The sequence below is a fragment of the Protopterus annectens genome, chromosome 15.part0 (genome assembly GCF_019279795.1).
Source record: "Protopterus annectens isolate FY-2018-M chromosome 15.part0, PAN1.0, whole genome shotgun sequence".
Lineage (NCBI taxonomy): Eukaryota > Metazoa > Chordata > Ceratodontiformes > Protopteridae > Protopterus > Protopterus annectens.
Window position 1 is genome coordinate 98,903,319 of NC_056749.1, and position 20,552 is coordinate 98,923,870.

The 20,552-nt window shown below is 38.4% G+C and overlaps 1 protein-coding gene across 1 annotated transcript; it reads left to right on the top strand.

Annotated features, from left to right (window-relative positions):
• Positions 1-9,366: 9,366 nt before the first annotated feature.
• LOC122789908 (gastrula zinc finger protein XlCGF8.2DB-like) lies at positions 9,367-15,973 on the top strand. The gene has a single exon (XM_044057363.1). The coding sequence runs from the start codon at positions 9,423-9,425 to the stop codon at positions 10,446-10,448; it is 1,026 nt and encodes a 341-aa protein (XP_043913298.1). The 5' UTR covers positions 9,367-9,422; the 3' UTR covers positions 10,449-15,973.
• The last annotated feature ends 4,579 nt before the right edge of the window (positions 15,974-20,552 follow it).

A 20,552-nucleotide genomic window follows, 5' to 3' on the forward strand; every position in this document is an offset into this window, starting at 1 on the left:
CTCTGGTGTAAACCACTCTGGCCCATGCAGGAGATCACATTCCCTTGAGGATTTAAGAACAGCATTGTCTGCAGTCAAAGGTGCAGTTCTCATGTCCCCATTCTGGATATTAAACCTTGGCTCTGCCTTGATAGTCTGAAGAGAAATGTTAAGAACTGGATGGGAGACAAGATACATTCTTAATAAACTATTATAGAATTCTGACAGTGTTTTAATAAAGCATTTAACATCAAGAATGTGGAGTCAACTACTGTTCCTTCACAAATACAGGGATCAAGTAGCATCCAGTAGCAGACCTAGGACCTTGTGATGCGATAATGCTTCCCTTGGGATGTGGTTAAATGTATTCCCCAGGTCCACAAATCACATGTAGACCATACTCCCTCAACTCCTTTGCGAGGATGTTGATTAGATCTAGTTTTCATGGGCAGGATCAGATCTGCATGCTTCTAGTAAATGAAGAGTTCTGAAGGCAGTTAAAGGCAGACAGGACTAGCCTGCTGCCTCCTTGGGCTATCAGAGTTAGTAACGTAATGAGGTGTACCTAATGATGATGTCTCCTTTCCATAACTCTGACCTTTGCGTGGGCTGTCCTCATAAAGATGATGGTTGTGAGCTCTGTATAATCCCGCCTGACCATTGTTTTGAAAAAGAGACCTAATACCCAGTGTGCCACTCTGGAGTTATGCTCCCTACCACTTACCCAGTACCGAAAACAGGTGCATTAATTGCAGCAAGCCAGACAGTATCCAGCACTTTTAGCATTTCTGGTAGGATCTTCTCTACTTTGCCATATTGATCTTTTCTTTAGAAACAGATGCAGTCCAACCATCTGCTTCTTGTACCACATTCTTAAAGGAGTAAAAGTCTAATGAGCTCTGAAATTCTTTGTCATGTTCCTTCTAGTAACCATTTGTAATTCTGACATTTTAGTGCAATCCCAGAATAACAAGACTGAATGTGAAAAATGTGTATTTATATGTACTGTGTGGATCAGTGAGCCTCAGAATATTCCATTTTTTACTCCATGGTGTGACAATCTACAAGTAACATGGGTGTGGGGGTACAAAAAAAACAACCTTAAAGAAGAATAGCCACTGTCAGCATTTGCTGTTCTTGTGTATTTTACATAGTATTTTTTTCATAATTCCAGGATTCACAGTTACAAGTCTCAGAATTAAAACAGGGAGCTGCTGCCTCTACCTCTGAACAGTATCTCTTGGATCAAATGTCCTACTGGTTAAGTTATCTGATGGTGTTCCAGAATCTTTTTGTGGCCATCCAAAACTCATTCTCCAGAACTTCAGAACTGCTCAGTCAAAATACACAAACTTCCCATTAGAAGTACATTGATGGCCTCTTTCATTGATATGAGTTTTCCATACTCATGGTACACAATATCAGGCCTTACGTTTATCAACATTGCAAGTATTGGCCACCTTTTCACCACAACCCCTTGTTCCCAGCTTAACTTGGGGGGAGGGGGTCTTGAAAAGGCCGTGCACCTTGGTACATACGAAAAATTGTTATGAAAGTGAACAATGAAGCCATAGTGCACTGAAGCATTTGCTAGCCATTTCCATGATACCCTGGCTATAGTTACGTTTTTTCTGAATCTTTCTACCTGCCTCAGCAGCCACCTGGCAGCAATGACACCCACCCATTGATCAGTTAGCAGATCAATACCTGTCCTGACCCATGTTCAGAAGATGTGGACGTAGGTGTTATACCTACTGAGAAAGTCACTGACCTCTGCCACAAGATGCTGTGATGTTATCTGTATTTATTAGCAACCTTGTTTTCAAAAATGTTGTTCAGTAGGGTCTCTCAGTGACTTCTATGAGGTCCCAATAACAGACATGTTCATATTATGCTACCATTTTCCTAAGGATATCTCCATATCTCTGCACTTGAATTCTCCTACAAACTCGTTAGGTGCTACCCTGTCAAACACCGCAATCATTCGTGAGAAAGCTGAATTTTCTCAGTAGCTGGTTGAGATCTATGTACAAATCATTTTTCTTTCTGTAGTTTGTAAATTAAGTGGGTTGATCCCTATCATCTTCTGGCATAGACATCAGCTTTACAGTATCCAAGAAGAGATTTGAAAGTATCCAAACATTTTCCTGTGGTGACTCCCAAGGGGCAGATCTGGAGAAAGTGAGAGAACACCTCCGATTCAGAAGTCTGGTTGTAAAACTAATGCATGTAGAAATAAGATCTATTTACACAGTCCATACTTTTCAACCTACCATGCAAGCTTTGCTGCCTTCCTCAGTAATGAGGTGACATTTCAGTCCCACTGGCCAGTTTTCATTGAGAGAGCCTAGTTAGTCTTAGTGTGTCCCCCTTCTTTCTGCCACAGAACTTGCAGTGCCCAGCTCTCACCCTTCGCTCTGTAGGGGTGAGCCTATGTGGTACCTTCATGCAACCTTTTCTGGCTGAGTATGACTGGGCTGTGTTGTTCATCCCACCACCATGTACTTGCCAGTAAACATGACCCTCAGCTTTATCTTTAGGGGCCACACCCTAATATCTGTATTCTGAGCAAGGTTCTCTGATTCTTCTAGGTATGTCCTTTCTAGGCATAAACAGCTGCCTAGATGCATTTACAGCCAATATTTTTGTTTCTTAAATATTTTCTTTTGTTAAAAATGTATTGGTCTAAAATCTGATCTTTTCATTCTTGCAAGGCATTCTACGGGATTGGTTGAAGAATAAACCTTGGGAATTATAAATATTCCTGCTTAAAAAAGGAGAACACAATTTTCTGCTTTACTCTGACTTTACAAAAACATCATGATAATGAACCCTCAAGATTTTTTCATGGGAAACTCTGTATGTCTTTGGATTCAAATCATGAAGTTGAAAGGTAGAATGTATATGACATTTTCATAAATTACTGGTTATTAGAAATGGAGAAAGGGTACTGGATGAAACTTGACAAGAAGAATGGGTAGAAAGTATAAACCACATATAAAACTGTGATTTTACAGTAAATGCACATGGATAAAGCCACTCAGTATGAGGAGCTAGATGTTATTTTTGTGGTAAGTACTATGATGTTCTTCATGTTTCACTGTTGCAGTCATTACATTTGGGTTATCTGTCTGTAGGTAGCCCTCAGCTGGCCTGAATATCAAAGTCTTGGATTCCTGCGTCGAATGCTGTCTCTTCTTCCATGACGTCAGGTCGTCAGAGGTATCAAACATGCAGCCTATGCCATTACATCAATCTTTCTTGCTGTGCAGTGCCCGAAGCTGAAGCAGTTTGCAAGTGCCGATTGGCTGACTCCTGAAATTTTCGTTTTTGAGTTTCAGAACCAAAGTGTACAAAAAGCTAAGCACTCCATTGTGGATCCTTTTTCTTGCTCTTAACCGATGTCAGTAAAAATTAACAGTTGTATTACCTGTGGAAAGCAAATACCTCATAAAGATTTTCATTCGTACTGCATTCCTTGCTTAGGCCCAGACCACGACGTCCCTTGCTGTCAGTTTTGTGCCTTATTCAAATCCCGGACTATTCGTCGTCGGTTTATTTTTGCAGCAAATTATTTTGGTACTCGGTTTAACTATCCAGAAATGGCTTCGGTAAGCCATCTGACTACCGACATTCCGAAAAAAACATAAAGATAAAGACAGAGACAGACCGCATAGCTCCAAAGCTCCTGATGACGCTTCCGTTAAGCTAGTCGCCAGTTCACCGGTACTCATTGAGGTACTTTTGCAGCCCCTGATACCCGATACTTCAGATTCGCAGGTATGTACTGAGACCCATTCAGAGTCCAGTATGCCACGAGATGCTTCTTCGACTATGGAACCTGTGGATGTCTTTACCTTGGATGGGTCCAGAGCCACTGTGCAGGCACCGGTTTCTGAGGGTGTATTCAGGCCTACTGACTTGCATTTCTCAAAACTCAACCCACGCCTAGAAAACGACGTCCAAACCACATTGTCAGGCCCATATGCCTAAAAAACAAGTTATAAGAATGGCTGAAGACCTTATTACTTTAATTAGGGGAAGCCAGCCTTCACCCTCTAAGAGACCTAGAACTGATTTCCCTTCTGATTTGTCTGATCAGGATTCTGATTTTTCTGTTTCTTCTGATTACTAGGATTTGCTCTTATCTACCTATGAGGATTCTGATGCAGAGGATTCCATTCCCTCTGCTTCCCCTCCAGAAGATTGTTCTTTTGGTGAAACCTTGCGCACTCTTAGGGAGCATCTCCGCTGGGAAAGCCAAGATTACTCTGACTCCAAGAAGAGGCTTAGGGAATTCTTACTCCTCCCTCAACACAGGCCTTTAGCTGTCCATCCTGTCCTAGACATTGTAGATGATGCCTTCTTGGAATATAGCCTGGCCCCAGAAACTTTACCTCGAGCTCCCAGGAAGCCTGACAGGTATTACAGAGTACCTGACTCTCACAAGTTCCTCTTCAAGAATCCTACTGCAGACCCAGAGACCATTTCCCAAGGACCTAAAGGCATTAAGACTACTACTGCCAAAAACCCTACCCCCTCTGATAGAGATTTCAGGGCCTTGGACAGATGGGGTAAGAAGGTAAACGATTCTGCTGCTTTGGCCATTAACGGCTTAAACTGCCAGTTTCATATGTTAAAGTATCAGCAGCATATTATGGGACTACTTAAACAGAAAATGATGTTGATTCCTGTCTGTGCTGAAAATTGGAAGAATTACAGGATTTAATGCATTCTGCTGAACAAGTTGGTAAACATACTTTGCAATGTGGTTTTGACTCTTTAGAAGCATCTTGCAGGGCTGCTGTCACTGGGTCTGTACTTAGAAGGCATGCTTGGCTTAAGGAGCAAAATTTGCCAGATCATGTTAAAGCTAAATTACTGGATGCTCCCTTAAATCAAGACAGCCTATTTGGCAACAAAGTGGAAGAAGTCCTTAAAAAGATGGAGGAAAAAGCTAAATCTATGCAAACTGTTAAAGATTTCTGCAATCACAGCCTCCCAGATTTAGTAGGCATTGGTCTTCTAAGAATTGGTCCTTTCCTGTCCCTTCCAGGCCTTCTCAGTCCAAACCCAGGAACAGCAGACCAACTGGGCTACAGTTGCAAGGTACTCACAAGCCTAAGCAGTGGGGGGGCTCCCACTTCCAAAGCTGGAAGTGGTAAGACACCCCTATGGAAAACTGTCACAATGACTTAACCTTAAACCTTCCATGCCCTGCTCAACTGCCTGCTCCCTTAGGGGGAAAGATTGCCTTGCATGCAAAAAACTGGGAACTCATTACCCAGGATAAATGGGTTTTAAATATAGTCTTCCAAGGATACAGATTTCACTTCCACACCTTACCAACCCCAAACAGTTGGCCAGACCTACCCCCAAATCAGTGGGCAGAGGCTCAACAGCAGGTTCTCTCTCTTCTAAGTATCAGGGCTATTCAACTTGTCCTAGCAGAAAAAAGGGGACAAGGTTTTTACTCAAGACTTTTCCTGGTACCCAGAAAAGACAGCTCCTGGCATCCTATCCTGGACCTCTCTATTCTAAACACCTTTTTGGTAATCCCAAAATTCAGAATGCTAACACTTCGTTAGCTGCTTCCTATGCTAAGCAAATATGCCTGGTTGGCAACCTTAGACTTAAAGGAGCTTACCTGCACATTCCAATAAGGGAATCTTGCAGGAAATACCTACGCTTCAGAGCAGGCTCCATGCACTATCAGTTCTCTGCACTTCCCTTTGGCTTATCTACTGTGCCCTGGGTATTCACAAAGTGCCTAGCTCCAGTCATTGCATTTTGCAGGCAAAGAAATATTCAAATATACCCATACCTGGAAGATTGTCTAATTCAGGCAGAAAGGCAGGACATGCTACTAAAACATCTGGAATTTGTAAAGAAACTTCTAACCTCGCTGGGGTACACCATAAACGAAAAGAAATCTCATCTAGTACCCTGTCAATAAATCGTATTCCTGGGAGTAAGTTTGAACACAACTTCCCAGATGGCTTACCTCACACCAGAGAAACAAGTTTATTTGACAGCCTTCTTCAAACTACTAGCCACAAAAGTCCAGCTATCTGCAAGGAAAATCCTGAAATCCCTGGGGTTCATGGCCTCTTGCATTCTACTAATTCAATATGCAAGACTGCATATGAGGAAACTAAAATGGTATCTTAAAAGCCTATGGTGTCAACATTCTCAGGACCTGGAATCAATGATTCCTATCATTCCTTGTATAAAGACAGAGTTCCTTTGGTGGGCAGAGGCCTGCTACCATAACAAGGGGCTCCCATTCATGCTACCCCCTGCCACCTAAACTCTAACAACAGACACATCAGACTATGCATGGGGGGCTCACTTGGCAGGGCAGTGCATTCAGGGCAAAAGGAACCCGAGTCAGATGCACCCGCATATCAATCAAAAAGAAATGTTAGCTGCACAGAATTCCCTGACAGCCTTCAAGGACAACATTCTTCCAGGATAATTATTGGTAAAGACAGACAACACCACTGTTATGTGGTACATAAACAAGCAGGGGGGAACCCACTCGTACCCTTTCTGCAGACTAGCAATGGCTCTGTAGAACTCAGCCTTGAGCTACCAAGTGCACCTACAAGCTCAGCTCCTGCCAGGCAATCTAAATTCACTGGCAGACGACCTAAGCAGAAATCTCATGGACTCACACGAGTGGAAACTGGAACCAAAGATATTCAACCTTTTGAGAAACAAATGGGGGAATCCAGAGATATACCTGTTTGCCTCCCCTCAGAACTACCATTTGGACAAATTCTGCACAAGGACTTCCCACAGTCAAGCTTGGAAAGTGGATGCCCTGTCCTTTACCTGGGAAAGCCTCTCAGTTTATGCCTTTCCCCCTCTCCTCTTGAAATCTGCTAAAGATCAAACAGGACAAACCAAGGACAATCCTGATTGCACCAGACTGGCCACGCAAGTACTGGTACCCCCTCTTGTGCAGTATGTCACTGCTGGAACTATGGCATCTGCCTCAGACCCCTTCCCTGCTGTCCCAGCAGGAGGGCCAGATTCTGCACTCTCAGCTTCAAACCCTGAACCTTGCAGCCTGGCAAATTCCTTGGGCTCTCCAATAGCATCCCTCAGTAAGCAGGTGCTAGATGTCATTCTGGAGGCAAGGAGGCCTAGTACTAGAAAATCCTATGCTGAAAAGTGGAAAAGATACTATTCCTGGAGCCAGACTCAGGGGATGGGCACAATGGTGCCCAGCTTACCGCATATTCTTCAGTACTTAGCAGAGATGCTCCACAAAGGCCTTTCCTTCTCATCAATTAAATTTCATGCCTCTGCCATTTCACCCCTCTTCTCTCACCCCCTGCTAAAGCAATTCCTCAGACGGCCCAAACATTTAAGACCACCCAGGAGAGCCCCTACTCCAGCCTGGGACCTTAACTTTGTATTGGAAAAGCTTACTTTACCTCCTTTTGAGCCAGCTGCAACTGCAGACTTGAAATTCCTTTCTTGGAAAACAGCCTTCCTTCTAGCCATCACTTCAGCAAGAAGAGTGTCTGAATTATAGGCCCTCATGGCAGTGGAGCCCTTTATCATCTTCCATGCAGATAGGGTGTCCCTCAGGACCAATCCTTCCTTTATGCCCAAGGTGGTGTCTAGTGTGGCCCTTAGTCAGTCCATTCATTTGCCTACTTTTTTCCCAAATCCACAAAACAAATGAGAACGAATTCTGCACTCTTTGGACGTGCACAGACAACTTAGATTTTATTTGGACAGGACTAAGCCTCTTAGAAAATCTGAACAGCTGCTAGTTGGCTTTGCTGCAGGAGTAGAGGGGAAGGCCATTTCAAAGCAAACCATTTCTAAGTGGATAGCTCATTGCATTCATTTCTGCTATAAGCACCATGGAAAACCTACCCCACAGGGGATAAGATCACATTCCACCAGGGCTGCATCTACCTCTAGAGCCCTTCTCAGAGGTGTCCCTATCAGGAACATCCTAGAAGTTGCTACCTGGACCTCTGTACATACCTTCACCAAGCATTACCACATGCCTATTTTTTCTAAATCCAGAGCTGGTTTTGCCACTGCAGTTTTGCAGGGCTTAATAGCTGGTCCTAATGCTCTCTAACTTCCTCCTCCCTTCCTTAGCTTTGGGAATCAACCCAAATGTAATGACTGCAACAGTGAAACACAGAGAACATAGTACAGTTGTGTACACTTACCATAAATGTAGATGTTCGAGTGTATTCACTGTTGCATAGGTTCATAGGTTCATACTAGGCTATCTGTCCAAGGGCATTTATAAGCCTAGCCAGAGTTTTGTGGCTTTCACTTCTCCTTTAGCTTGGATACTATTCATTATTTATTTTGCTGTGCTGTCAAGCAGTGACACAATTGAGATAATTCCTGGGGTATATCTGGTATTCTCCGGGTCAAGATTTCTCTTTCACAAAGCTAGCGAGGTGCTCTGCTCCACCTCACCACAGCCCTCAGGAGTCTCTGGCAGATGAACTGTCCTCTCTCATGTCCTATTAATAACCTAATAGGCTTCTAAGTAATAACCCTGTCAGTTCTGAATCTCTTAGATTTTTGTTTTTTGCTACGGGATCTAATTCTGGGCTGGATGGGTGGCCTTGTATGTCAGGCACAGGACACCTCTGAGCATGTCAGAGCACTCGAGTAGAGCTGAAGTTCCTTAGGTAGGGCAGCATAGGACAATATTTTGAGACCCCTAGGCCTTTTGTATTTTTGGCGACCCTTTTTTCCAGCCTTTGCAGGTGTCGCGGTCAGATACATTCAACATTGCATTGTACTCAATCATTACAATGGATGAGTGATGAGAGTACTCTTCCATTGATGACTTCCTGAATCCCTTCATCTAATCCTCATGATCCCTTGATCAGTGTGCTAACTCTTTAAGAACTAATATCAAATGCAGTCCTGGTTACCCTCCCTCCAGCCTCCTGACTTCTCTTGGCTTTACCTTTGTTTCTTGTTTTATGCTTTCTGGTGTGTTTGCTTTCTGTTGGAGGTGTAACCTAACATATAATTGCTTCCCATTATGGGGACACCTGACATCTGGGTCAAGAAAAACTGATGTAATGGCATCAGCTGCATGTTTTATACCCCTGACGACCTGACGTCATGGAAGAAGAGACAGCATCCGACACAGGAATCCAAGACTTTGATATTCAGGCCAGCTGAGGGCTACCTGCAGGCAGATAACCCAAATGTAATGACTGCAACAGTGAATGCACTTGAACATCTACATTTATGGTAAATGTACACAACTGTACTTTCTACTGAATCACTGGCTTACATAAATACAGACTTAAATGTCACTAATTGTTAAATGAAGTACCAAACAAAATGTATTTATCAAACTGTATTATAAAACTCACGCAATAACATTTTAACTAATACAGTAAAGCTTTGTATGTATCAGTGATGTATTCTAACAGATGAATAAAAAATTAGTCAACAGGTATCTAAATCAAAGAGAGATTCGGAGTCAGCAGTCATTGTGTAAGAATCATGAGAATTCTGAATGTGGCAAGAACCCTCTTAATAAAAAGCAAGAGAATATTGAAAAGAAGCTGCATAAATGTTCGATATGTAATAAGGCATTTTCAAGGATTGCTCACCTTTTAACGCATGAAAACATACACACTGGAGAGAAGCCATTTAAGTGTGATACATGTGACAAGAGTTTTACACAGAAGAGTACACTTTCAATACATGTGCAAATACACTCTGGAGAGAAGCCATATAAATGTGCCACATGTGGCAGGAGTTTTAAACTGAAGAATACCCTTTCAGCACATGTGAAAATACACTCTGGAGAGAAGATGTATAAATGTACCACATGTGACAAGAATTTTACAAGGAAGGCTTACCTCTCAATTCACAATAAATTACACACTGGAGTGAAACCATACAAATGTTTTACATGTGGCAAATGTTTTTTACACAAGACTGGTCTTTTAACACATGAGAAAATACACACTGGGGAAAAGCTATATATGTGTACCACATGTCACAAGAGTTTTACACAAAAGAGTACCCTTTCAACACATGAGAAAATACACACTGGAGAGAAGTCGTACAAATGTACAGCATGTGATAAGAGTTTTATGTTCAGGAGTGCACTTTCAGCACACAAGAAAATACATACAGGTGAGAAGCCATACAAATGTGTCACATGTAACAAGTGTTTTAGACAGATATCTACTCTTTCAACACATGTGAAAACACATGCTGGAGAGACGATATATGAATGTGACACTTGTGGCAAGAGTTTTTCATGTAAGCGTTCCCTTGTATCGCATGTGAGAATACATACAAGACAGGGGCAATATAAGTGTGCCACATGTGACAAGACTTTTACATATAAGAGTTCCCTTTCCACACATGAGGGAATACATACTGGAACAAGGCAAAGAGCAAAAAACAGTGGCAACTCTGACACGAGTAATGCTGTGGAGTGATGGGCCCAAGGGCTCTCATATCAGGAGCACCAGATGAAGCAGAGTGTTTCTGATGAGGATAAGTGACAGGAAGAGGTTTTGGAACTGTCTGTAGGTTACTCACAGGAAACAGAGAGCAAAGAAAATGCTCGCAATCCAAAAGAAAATGATTTAAGGAAGACCTCCCTAATTTGGTAGGGATGGATAGACTTACTTAAGAAAGATAAAAGAAATAGATTACAGAAAGTAAATAATGCCCAAACTGTGAGACGATTGGTAAAACAAATGAGCACAGTAATCAGGACTACTTAGAGAAATTCATGTTGTATAACAATGACAGAAATTAACAGAATATATTAGTGTGCAGCTAAACTAATAATGGATAAAGTGTTACCACAAGAAACCTAGAGCAACAAAGGAAAGGAAGTAGAATGCCACCATGGAAGCACTGAATATAGAAAAGTGTAAAGTAATTAAGGCAAGAAGTGTCATTGTTAGAAGAATATAGAAAAGGGAATAGATCATCAAAAATGCTTAAAAAGGTAAAAGTAATGCACAGTATCTAAACAGGCCAAGATTTATCATGCACTTTTGCTGATAATAAACTAGAAATATCAGCACAGACATAAAAAGTAGAAGGTATGCAGATGAATATAAAGAAAAAATATGAAATAAGAATTTCATTGAAGACCCAAAATGATTTTATAAAAAAATGGGCAAAAACAAAAAGAATCGAAACAACCCCAAATAAAGAAGAAATAGGCACATTTTCTAGAAGTATTTATGAAGACTCTGTTGAACATAACAAAGATGCTGAATGGATAGAAGAATTAAAAGAAACTGTAAAGAACTCGTATATAAAGGATATGAAATGAGATGAAGTAACAGCTGGATAAATTGAGACAAAATTAAGAAAAGCTAAATGGAAAGCTGTAGGCCCAGCCAGTACCTAATTTCTGGCTAAAGGCACTAATATCACAGCTAAGCCATGACAAAGGGAAAATTATGTTCCCAGGGATAAAAATTTGAAGAGGGATATTCCAGGTTGATTCTTTGTCATTGCTACTGTTTTGACATGCCCTTAACCCATTAAGCTGTTTACTTAACAGATTAGGCCGTGGGTATAACCTGTCTCCCTGAAAACAACTCCATTTAAAGATTTATCATCTACTTTTTGTGGCTGGCTTAAAACTGTATAGTTTGTTAGATGAGTAGTTGAAAGCACACCTACAAGTGTTTAAAACTTTCTCAGATGAAATAGCAATGATATTTGGTCTTGTTAAATGTGCAAAAGCAACATTTAAATCAAGAAATCTACAACACCAGCAAAATATCCACTGGGGAAACTAATGTGATATAAAGGAATTTGAGCAGGAGGTAGTGTGAAAATATTTGGAAATAGTTGAAGGATTAAAAATAAAAAAATGAACAAATGTGATTAAATCTTAATTCTGAACACTTCAGAAGACTAAAACTGACATTGAAAACTGACTTGACATCTAGTAATGAAGTCCAAACTGTAAATTAATTTGCTTTTTCTGTTCTAACTTACAGTTTTGGGATGATTTACTGTCCTCAAAATTATTTGATCAAATGGACATGAAAACTAGAAAAATGATTCATGTTTATCAAATGATATGTAAAAATATCATGTATACCAAGATTATATATTCCTCACCCTGAAAGAGGTATGTGCCTCTTCAAAATTGATTACATGTGTAGTTCTATACTTGTGCATACATATCTGCTAACCTCATCAGATCCAAACATAGTGAAAGTCTTAAAACATGAGGTGAAAAAGTCTGACATTACGTCTTTACTTGGTTATCAGAAGCATATCAGACAGGAGTGGGAATGGAACTCAACCCAGAAGCAGATGAGAATCAGGCAGCAAAGGAAAGTGCCCAAAACAAAATGAGAGTGTGTAAAGAAAAGGACCAAAAGAAAAAAATCTAGAAATGGCACTGTTATCCTGGCAAGTATAGAGAACTTACGAAACAACCACATGTTGATCAAGATTTGACACATGAATGGTTAGGAAGATGTGAATTTGAAACAAAAGATGAAATGCTAATAATGGGAGTCCAAGACAGTGGAATACATACAAGTTAGTTCACATTAGTTTACAAATTGTATAGGAAAAGTGTAAAGGAACAAACAAGTGCAGGATGTGTAATTAGAACTTAAAACAATTGCACATATTGATGCTGGTTGTGAAGAACTCGTGGCAGACACTCTATATATTGAAAGGCACACAATGTGGCAAGACTGTTGAATTGGAGACTATGCAAACACTACACTATACAAGTAACTAAGAAGCATTGGAAATATGTAACATAAAGCATTATTGCAGTGAAAAGTTCAGATAATATGGGATCACCCAATACAACAGTTAAGAAAATATATGCAAGAAAACCATGTGTTTTAGTCCAAGAAAAAAAGACAAGCATAGCATTTATCATTGAAATAGCTACACTCAGTGACAATAGTGTGTTGCATACTGTTAGACACATAATCATAAAATACAAGGATTTGCGAGCAGAAACTGCAGCAATGTGGGATAAAGATCCCCCAAACAGTTCTAGCAGTAGAGGGAATAGAGTAATAAAAAAGGATTTTCAAGCATACTTAAATATGCTATGACACATATAACCACATATGATTTGCAGGAAGTGCAGTTATTGGTAAATTGTGAGGGCTGAAAAGAGCACTCTTGGCTAACATCAAAGACTGAATCAGTAGTAATTGCATGAGCTGTTATCATGCCCTGACATAGGAATGGGGTCCACTCCTATCATGGTATTAGAAACACAAAACACTTGGAGAAATTGAAAAAGGAAGAAACCGCATACATCTGCCACATGTAACAAGTGTTTTACACAGAAGGTTCCCCTTCTGGTTCATGAGAAAATGCATACTAAGTTAAGGCATATGAAGATGTGACATGTAACAAAGTAGGTAATTAAGAGTACTCTTTTAAATAACCGACATTATTCATTAAACAGAAATACCCTTGGCCAAGTAGAAAATAATCCATATGAAGATATGATGGATCTAACAGGTATGGAAATAGGTTCATTTACATGAGAGAAATTGAGTGAAGAAAGTCTGATAGTCATCAGTTTGATAATACTGAGTATGACAGGTGCAATTATTAACAGAGATTCGTTCAGCACAACTTAGATAACTAGTATGTGCTACTGTGTAAGTAAATAAATGACATATAACACACTACTGGAAGTACACAGTGTAACAGAAGGAAAGAAAGGAGCAAGTAGCAAACCCTCCCATGAGGATCCTGACTGGAGGCAACAGTAAAACAGTTAGGAGTACCAATAATAAAGGAACAGACAAAAAAGAAGAGCCAAGAAAATTCCTAAAAATGCTTAGTAGCAAACAGGATCTACATTTGTTTTACACCATTTTTAGCAATGAACTAGAAAAAAGATTGCAATATTTTATGGATGGCTCAAAAAAGTCTTATTTGGAATGGGAAAATAGCAGCAGTAACCCAGCCAAAATAAATGGAATGAATAAAGCCAAGAAAAAAAAAAACTTTTAACAAGACTATGTTGAACTTAAGGATAACATATCAGTAAAAGAGATAATGGATCCATATGTACCCTTATTCTAACTGAATAATATACCATATTTACAACACAAACTAATTCAAAGCAAAATCTGTCTCTTTGTACACCTTGAACATTTACCAGCTTGGTTAGAAATGGAAAATATTCAACCTACATGGCAGCACTTAAATCTGAAAATTATCTTAAGAACTTTAAAGCAACTTATTGTCTTCTAATGTGGATAAACTGTATGCAAGAAGTGATACATATAAAGTGTTACAGTCTTTTGGCTGAAAATGATAACATTGTAATACAATTGATAGGTAATACAGTAATTTCTATAAAGGATCTCTTCTATCAAATAAAGGTGTAATGGAATGCTGTGAGAGGTGTTAAAATGTCAGCACTGTACAAATTGTTTACAAAAAATATTTGACAGCAATCCGTATTTTTGTAGTCTTTTTAGATTACAGGATGCTTACAGATGTACAGGTTACACTGCACATTCGTACATTACATAATAGTTGTTATTGAAAGTGACAAGCCAGTTTATAAATGAGTATTGAGATGGGGAAAAGGTCTGCATTAGGCATACACATTCAAGAAATAATATTTCAAGTAGAGTTCTTGTCATTGTTATCATTCTGTCTTGCCCTGAACACCCTTAACCCAGTCATCTAATTACTTTTCAGACTTTGGATAAGGTTCAAACCCCACAACATGTTTAATATCCTCTCACCTCTTTTTATTCAACATCTAAAACTCATTGATTCTTTTGACAAACAACTGGAAATGCGACCACAATGGTTTAATATTTTAGATGATAGAATTGAAGGGGCTCTTAAATATGGAAAAGCAATATTCATATCAGAAAAGTTGTTATATTAAGAGGGTGTGGGAATAATGTGCTGCAAAAACCTGGAAGAAGATAGAATTACAAAAATCTGATAGAAGAAGGATCGGCGATATAACATAAAGAGATGAAAACAAAAATTTTGAGATTAATAACTAGCACTTCAGAAGTCTGAACCTGATGCTGAAAACTCTTGACATCTAGAAAACAAGATCAATCTATAAATCAGCTTCTGTTATTGGTTCCATGGTATTGCTTTTTATGTTTGATTAACCATAAAAGGTTTTGGATCAGTTGTGTACGAAGATAAGACATTGATTTCATGTCCATTGTTCAATGTGTAAAAATTGATGTAGACTAGTAACATATATCCTTTGGCTTGAGGGGCTATGGGCCCCCTTTCAACAAATTCTACATACGCTTGAGCACATAACATACTCAGATCCAAATGTAGCAGAAGCTTTAACTGTTGTGGGAAAAATTAAAGACGATATCCTTCTCACATTAACAAAAACACTTCAGAAGCATTGAACATGGCAAATGAAACTAAAAAAAAAAACAAATACAAGCACTAAGATGAAAAGAAAAAAATCAAAAGAAAGCAAAATTGAAAACCCCACAAGTATAGCAAATACAGGGGAGTGCTGCAACAAAACCATGTCAATAAGTATTTGAGATATAAATTAAGAAATTAAAAATAAATTCAGAAAACAGAAGATTAATATTGGCAGTTCAGCATCATGAGTAACATAAGAATAATTAAAAAATAAATCAGCTGAAAACATCATGGAGAATGAGACACTAACGACTGCATGTCTCTCTACCTAAATGGACATGGTATGGTTCTCTTCATTAAGTTTCTTTTTACTGGATGATCATGCATTCTCTCACCCTCTCATTGCTGGAACTAGGAGAGCAGTTGTGCAGAGGATCTTTGATCTTGTATAAATGTTAAAATGAAAAAGAGGGAAGGATTTAACTATATGGCCTAAGAAAGAAGAATGAAAAGGTAACTAATATATAAACCTTTTTGTTTTATCTAAGAAAAAAAAGATCCACTGGGCAATTTACAGACATCTATCTTTTCTTTCTCTCTCTCTCTATATATGTATATAGATATATAGATATAGATATAGATATATTTATATTTACATTTTTTACATAATATGGGTCTACTTATGATGATTGACAGAGCCAAATGTCGACTTTCCCAGTATCAAATAAAAAATGTCAACAGGTTAGTACGTATTTATCAAGCAATAACCTCAGCACATGCAAAAAAAATACAAAAAAAAAACAGTAACATTGTTTGGGAAGCCCCTCCTGTATCATCCAACCTCCTGCTACTTATATATAATAACTCCAGTGTAGTACAATATTGGGTGGAAAGGGTATATACCCCAACCCTAAAATAATGCAGTCTTGGAATCTGTCAACCATCTTTCATTGTGTTGAATAAAAGTACATTTGATCCAGTTAGTGTTTCCCATATACCTATATATCTATATGTGTGTCTGTGTGTATGTATAAATACAGGCCAAAAATTATGATGCTCAGTTTAATTTTTGCTTAACCTGCTTGATTTGGTATTGAATAAAAATGTTTTTTTACTTTCAAAAAGAATGTTATTTGCAGCTCAGGGGTACAGCTATAGGGACTGCATTTTCCCCATACATGTTGATATTTAATTAACCTGTGAACTCTATAGGGTATTTTTGGCAATATGTGATTTTTCATGACAATAATGTTCATTTAAAAGATACATATTTATGGAAAAGATACCTTGATGATTATTGCCTGTTGTGGCAAGGTACACTGAATGGTTTAAAGAACTTGTATCATATATAAATTCTAACTGATCTTGGTATACATTTTATATATACCTATGAACACAGCTTTTAGATGATTCAATCAACAAACTTACAGATGGATCCCTAAGCTTATCTGTTGATACTCAAAAACCTACACTGTTGGACAAAAAGAAACAACAATACATATTGAAATTGGGACCATTTTGCTCCAGGCATTAATGCACATGTGTAAATAAAAATATTAACTTTGTCATTACTAATACATATAAAAGATTTTCTTTAGTAAAAAACATTCTCTTCATTAAAAATGTCTATTATATTTGCTTCATTCTATTTTGTTCTTTTTCTTTGAGCGTTTAGAATTATCTTGTAGGACCAAGTATAATTTTCTTCAGCAGATCTTAGTATTTTTATATGAATTTACACAAATGCATTTCCTTATTTTAATGGATTGTGCTTGAAGGATGGAAATTTATGTTATCTGTTTGAGTCATTAATTAAAGAGTTATATGATGATTTTAATTCATGATTATTATTATTATTATTATTATTATTATATTTAAGTAACCTGCAGCCAGGATACCAAGATTTGCACTTGAAAAGCCTTCTTTGGTAAAACTGCAGTTTGCTGGTCTGATAAATATTTGTACTTTTCAATAAAAAGCAGCCATTCTCTTCTTTGCATGGTGCTATGTTCTGTGGATTTATATATCTCAGGCACAGGATCATTTTCAAGTTTTAGTATCATTAATTGATTCTCATTTTTTTTGTTTATTTTTATCTTTCATTTTGCATTTTTTGCATTTCATTGTGATTTTGAAGCATTATAGTTTTGTCACACTGAGAAGTTCTTGAAATGCATTGAATATAGTTTGTGATACACACAAAAATGTGTAGAAAACAGTGAGAGAGAAACATGAAAGCAGGCTGCACAAGTCATAAACAGAAAGTGTTGCCCAAAGTCCTGCTAGCTGTACTGTATATATGGATGAGGCCTTGTATACTGAAGGGTATGGTTTCAGGGCTTATACAGTGTATGTTATGAAGACACTGCAATGTACTGATGGTGAAGCACTGGAAATGCGAACCAGAAAGAATTATGTAAAGGCTAACAACTATGTCAGATATTCCAGTACAATTTGTAAAGAAAGCAGAAATGAGGAAGCCAGATAATTTAACTGAAGTGAAAAAGACAAAAGTAGCATTACTTACTGATATAGCCACCACTTGTGACTATTGTGCTGCCTGCAGAAATATGTAAAATTATAAAATATCGATATACACAAGCAGACACCAACATTTTGTGAGGTAACACCAACTATATCAAGTACTCCTGAGCACAAGTGGGGTAATAAAAAGTAAACCTCTAAGTATATTTAAATACGCTACCTCTGTAGGTATCTGTATGCAAACTACACATCAAGGCATCCTGTTTATAGCACAGTTTCTGAAAGGAACATTGCTGGCAGATGTCAGTGAGTGAATTAGTACCATTCAGCAGAATTTTAAATATGCCTTGAGTTAGAAAAGTAGTCAGTTTCAAAAGTAGTTTCAAAATCTTAAACACTCTAAAAATGAAATGATAATAAAGCTGTCCACATATGCCTTATGTTACAAAAGTTTTACATACCTCTTCTGCACATGAGAACACTCACAGTGGAAAAACTCCAAGACAGAGAGAGAGGGAGAGATGAAATCAGTGTGAAAAGGAAGGGAATGGTGGCTGGAGAAATTGGTCCACCAGTAGCATTGTTGCCTCACAGCAAGAGGTTCTCCCATTTGATTCTAAGCTAGTGTGTGGGGAGTGCCTTCTGTATGGAGTCTGCATGTCCTTCCCGCAGGTCGAGTGGCGTTCCGAAAGACATGCGTGAATGGGCGTGCCTTCGTTGAAGGTTGGGTGTCAAGCTGGCAACTCAGCACCATGAAAATCTACTGCCAATCATTAGCAGACTGGAGTTCTGCTGTGGCGACCCCTAACCGGGAAAAGCCGAAAGACAACAACAACTTGTTTTATTTATACTTTATTACAAATGATATGGATTGAGTCACAAGGTCCCATTTTAGCCACTGCCAGCTAGATAAAGGCAGAAATAATAATGCACATAATAATATTAATAATAATAATAATAATAATAATAATATATGTAAAATAAATACCTATGTGGAACTCTAGTCCACCCTTAAAATTGTAAAGTTAGTGTTATTCATCTTCTTGCATTGGTAGTTGTCTTCCATTGTTATACTAAACAATGTACAAAATCTCAAAAAGGCAAAACTGATGCATATACATTTCTTTTCTGTTTGCTGTGGGAATAATAAAAACAAAAACTAAGGTAGGGCTCACAAATCCCAGGGTATAAAAGTGATTGGCCCTTATATACACACTAAGACTGAGGTTGATAATGTGTTTAGTAAAAATTGCCAACAGATGGTATAAAGTTGTTCACATTGTTGCATCCTGTTTTCACGGGTCTCAGTCTGGCAGAAGAAAACATAAAAAAAATTATCTCAAAGTAAGATGTCCTGAAACAGTTAAAGTGATGGGAGGGATAAATGTTATAAATATTAATTATTGTTACTGACAAGCTGTGGTAGCGTTGTCACCTCACAGTAAGATGTTGTCCTGTTCGATTCTCAGCTAGAGCGTCTTCTGTGTGGAGACATGTGTGAATGGGCTTACCTTCATTGAAGGTTGTGCATCAGGGCCGGCAACTCGGCATGTAAAAATCTACTGCCAATCATTAGCAGACCGGAGTTCCGCTGTGGCGACCCCTAACCTGGAAAAGCCGAAAGACACAACAACAACTGACATGCAACAAATCAATAATTTCCATCAGAGCTGTAACTAGGGTTGGTCAAAGAGGGCAACTGCACTGGGTGGAAGCTATTAGGTGGTGCTCTCAACAGCTGCTTACATTGCATGAGTGCACTATTGGCACTGATTTTGTAAATTAATGCCGATGATGCATTTGAGGGCAAAAGCACTCAGTGTTTGTAAAAAGCTGCTTTTTCAGATTTTTTGATCCTCTGCTTTTTTTCCCCATTTCCCCATAGCATTGAGTTGGGAGAGAATGCAAGTTTGGGGAAGTGCACAGCCACGAGATGACCTAGCTATGGTTATGATTTCCACAAAAGAGTTACGTTATAAGACTTTGAAATAAATTAAAAGCATATACACATAAAATAAAGAGAAATATTCACAGTTAAAAACTTTACAGATGCAAATCTGAGACCCCTCCTAGAATAAATCAAAGTAAAACAGTATATATATATATATATATATATATATATATATATATATATATTTATAGAAGGAAATCATAGCCCAAATACAGGAGGCTACAATGGATAACATACAAGAGAAGGACGAAACACCAGAAGCATTTAAAATCAATGAGATAAATTAAAAGATATGATGCAGTGAATATGCAGGAAATTAAGTCATGTTACCTGCTGGGACAACAACAGCTTGAAAGTTATTTGAAGACATATACAGGAAGAGACCTCAAGATGCAGTAAACATTACAAAGAAGAAACTAAAGTAGTATATGTATCAGAAAACCCATACAAAGCTAAGTTTGTCTATTCCCCAGTTTAAGCGCAACCTGGACCAGTGGATGGGGATAGAAAATTTACACTGGGTCTGGCACCCATGTCCCTTATGGAAAGAGGTAATTTATAAATGTTTGGCCCTCAGTGTGCTATTTGGATGTACAACATCATTATTTTTTTGGGAAAAATAGGCTAGGCTTAGAAAGGATCCTCCTGGGTGATTAACCTGGTATCTGTCTATGAACCTGTGAATCTATGAAAACTGTGGCCCAGGTATACAAGGTTGCAGTAGATGACATAGAAGAAAAGAAAGAAACACCAGAAGGACTTTGGTCAGTAA

What these genes read in the sequence shown, in the direction of transcription:
- LOC122789908 (XM_044057363.1), top strand. Translation starts at nt 9,423, where the DNA reads ATGAATAAAAAATTAGTCAACAGGTATCTAAATCAAAGAGAGATTCGG.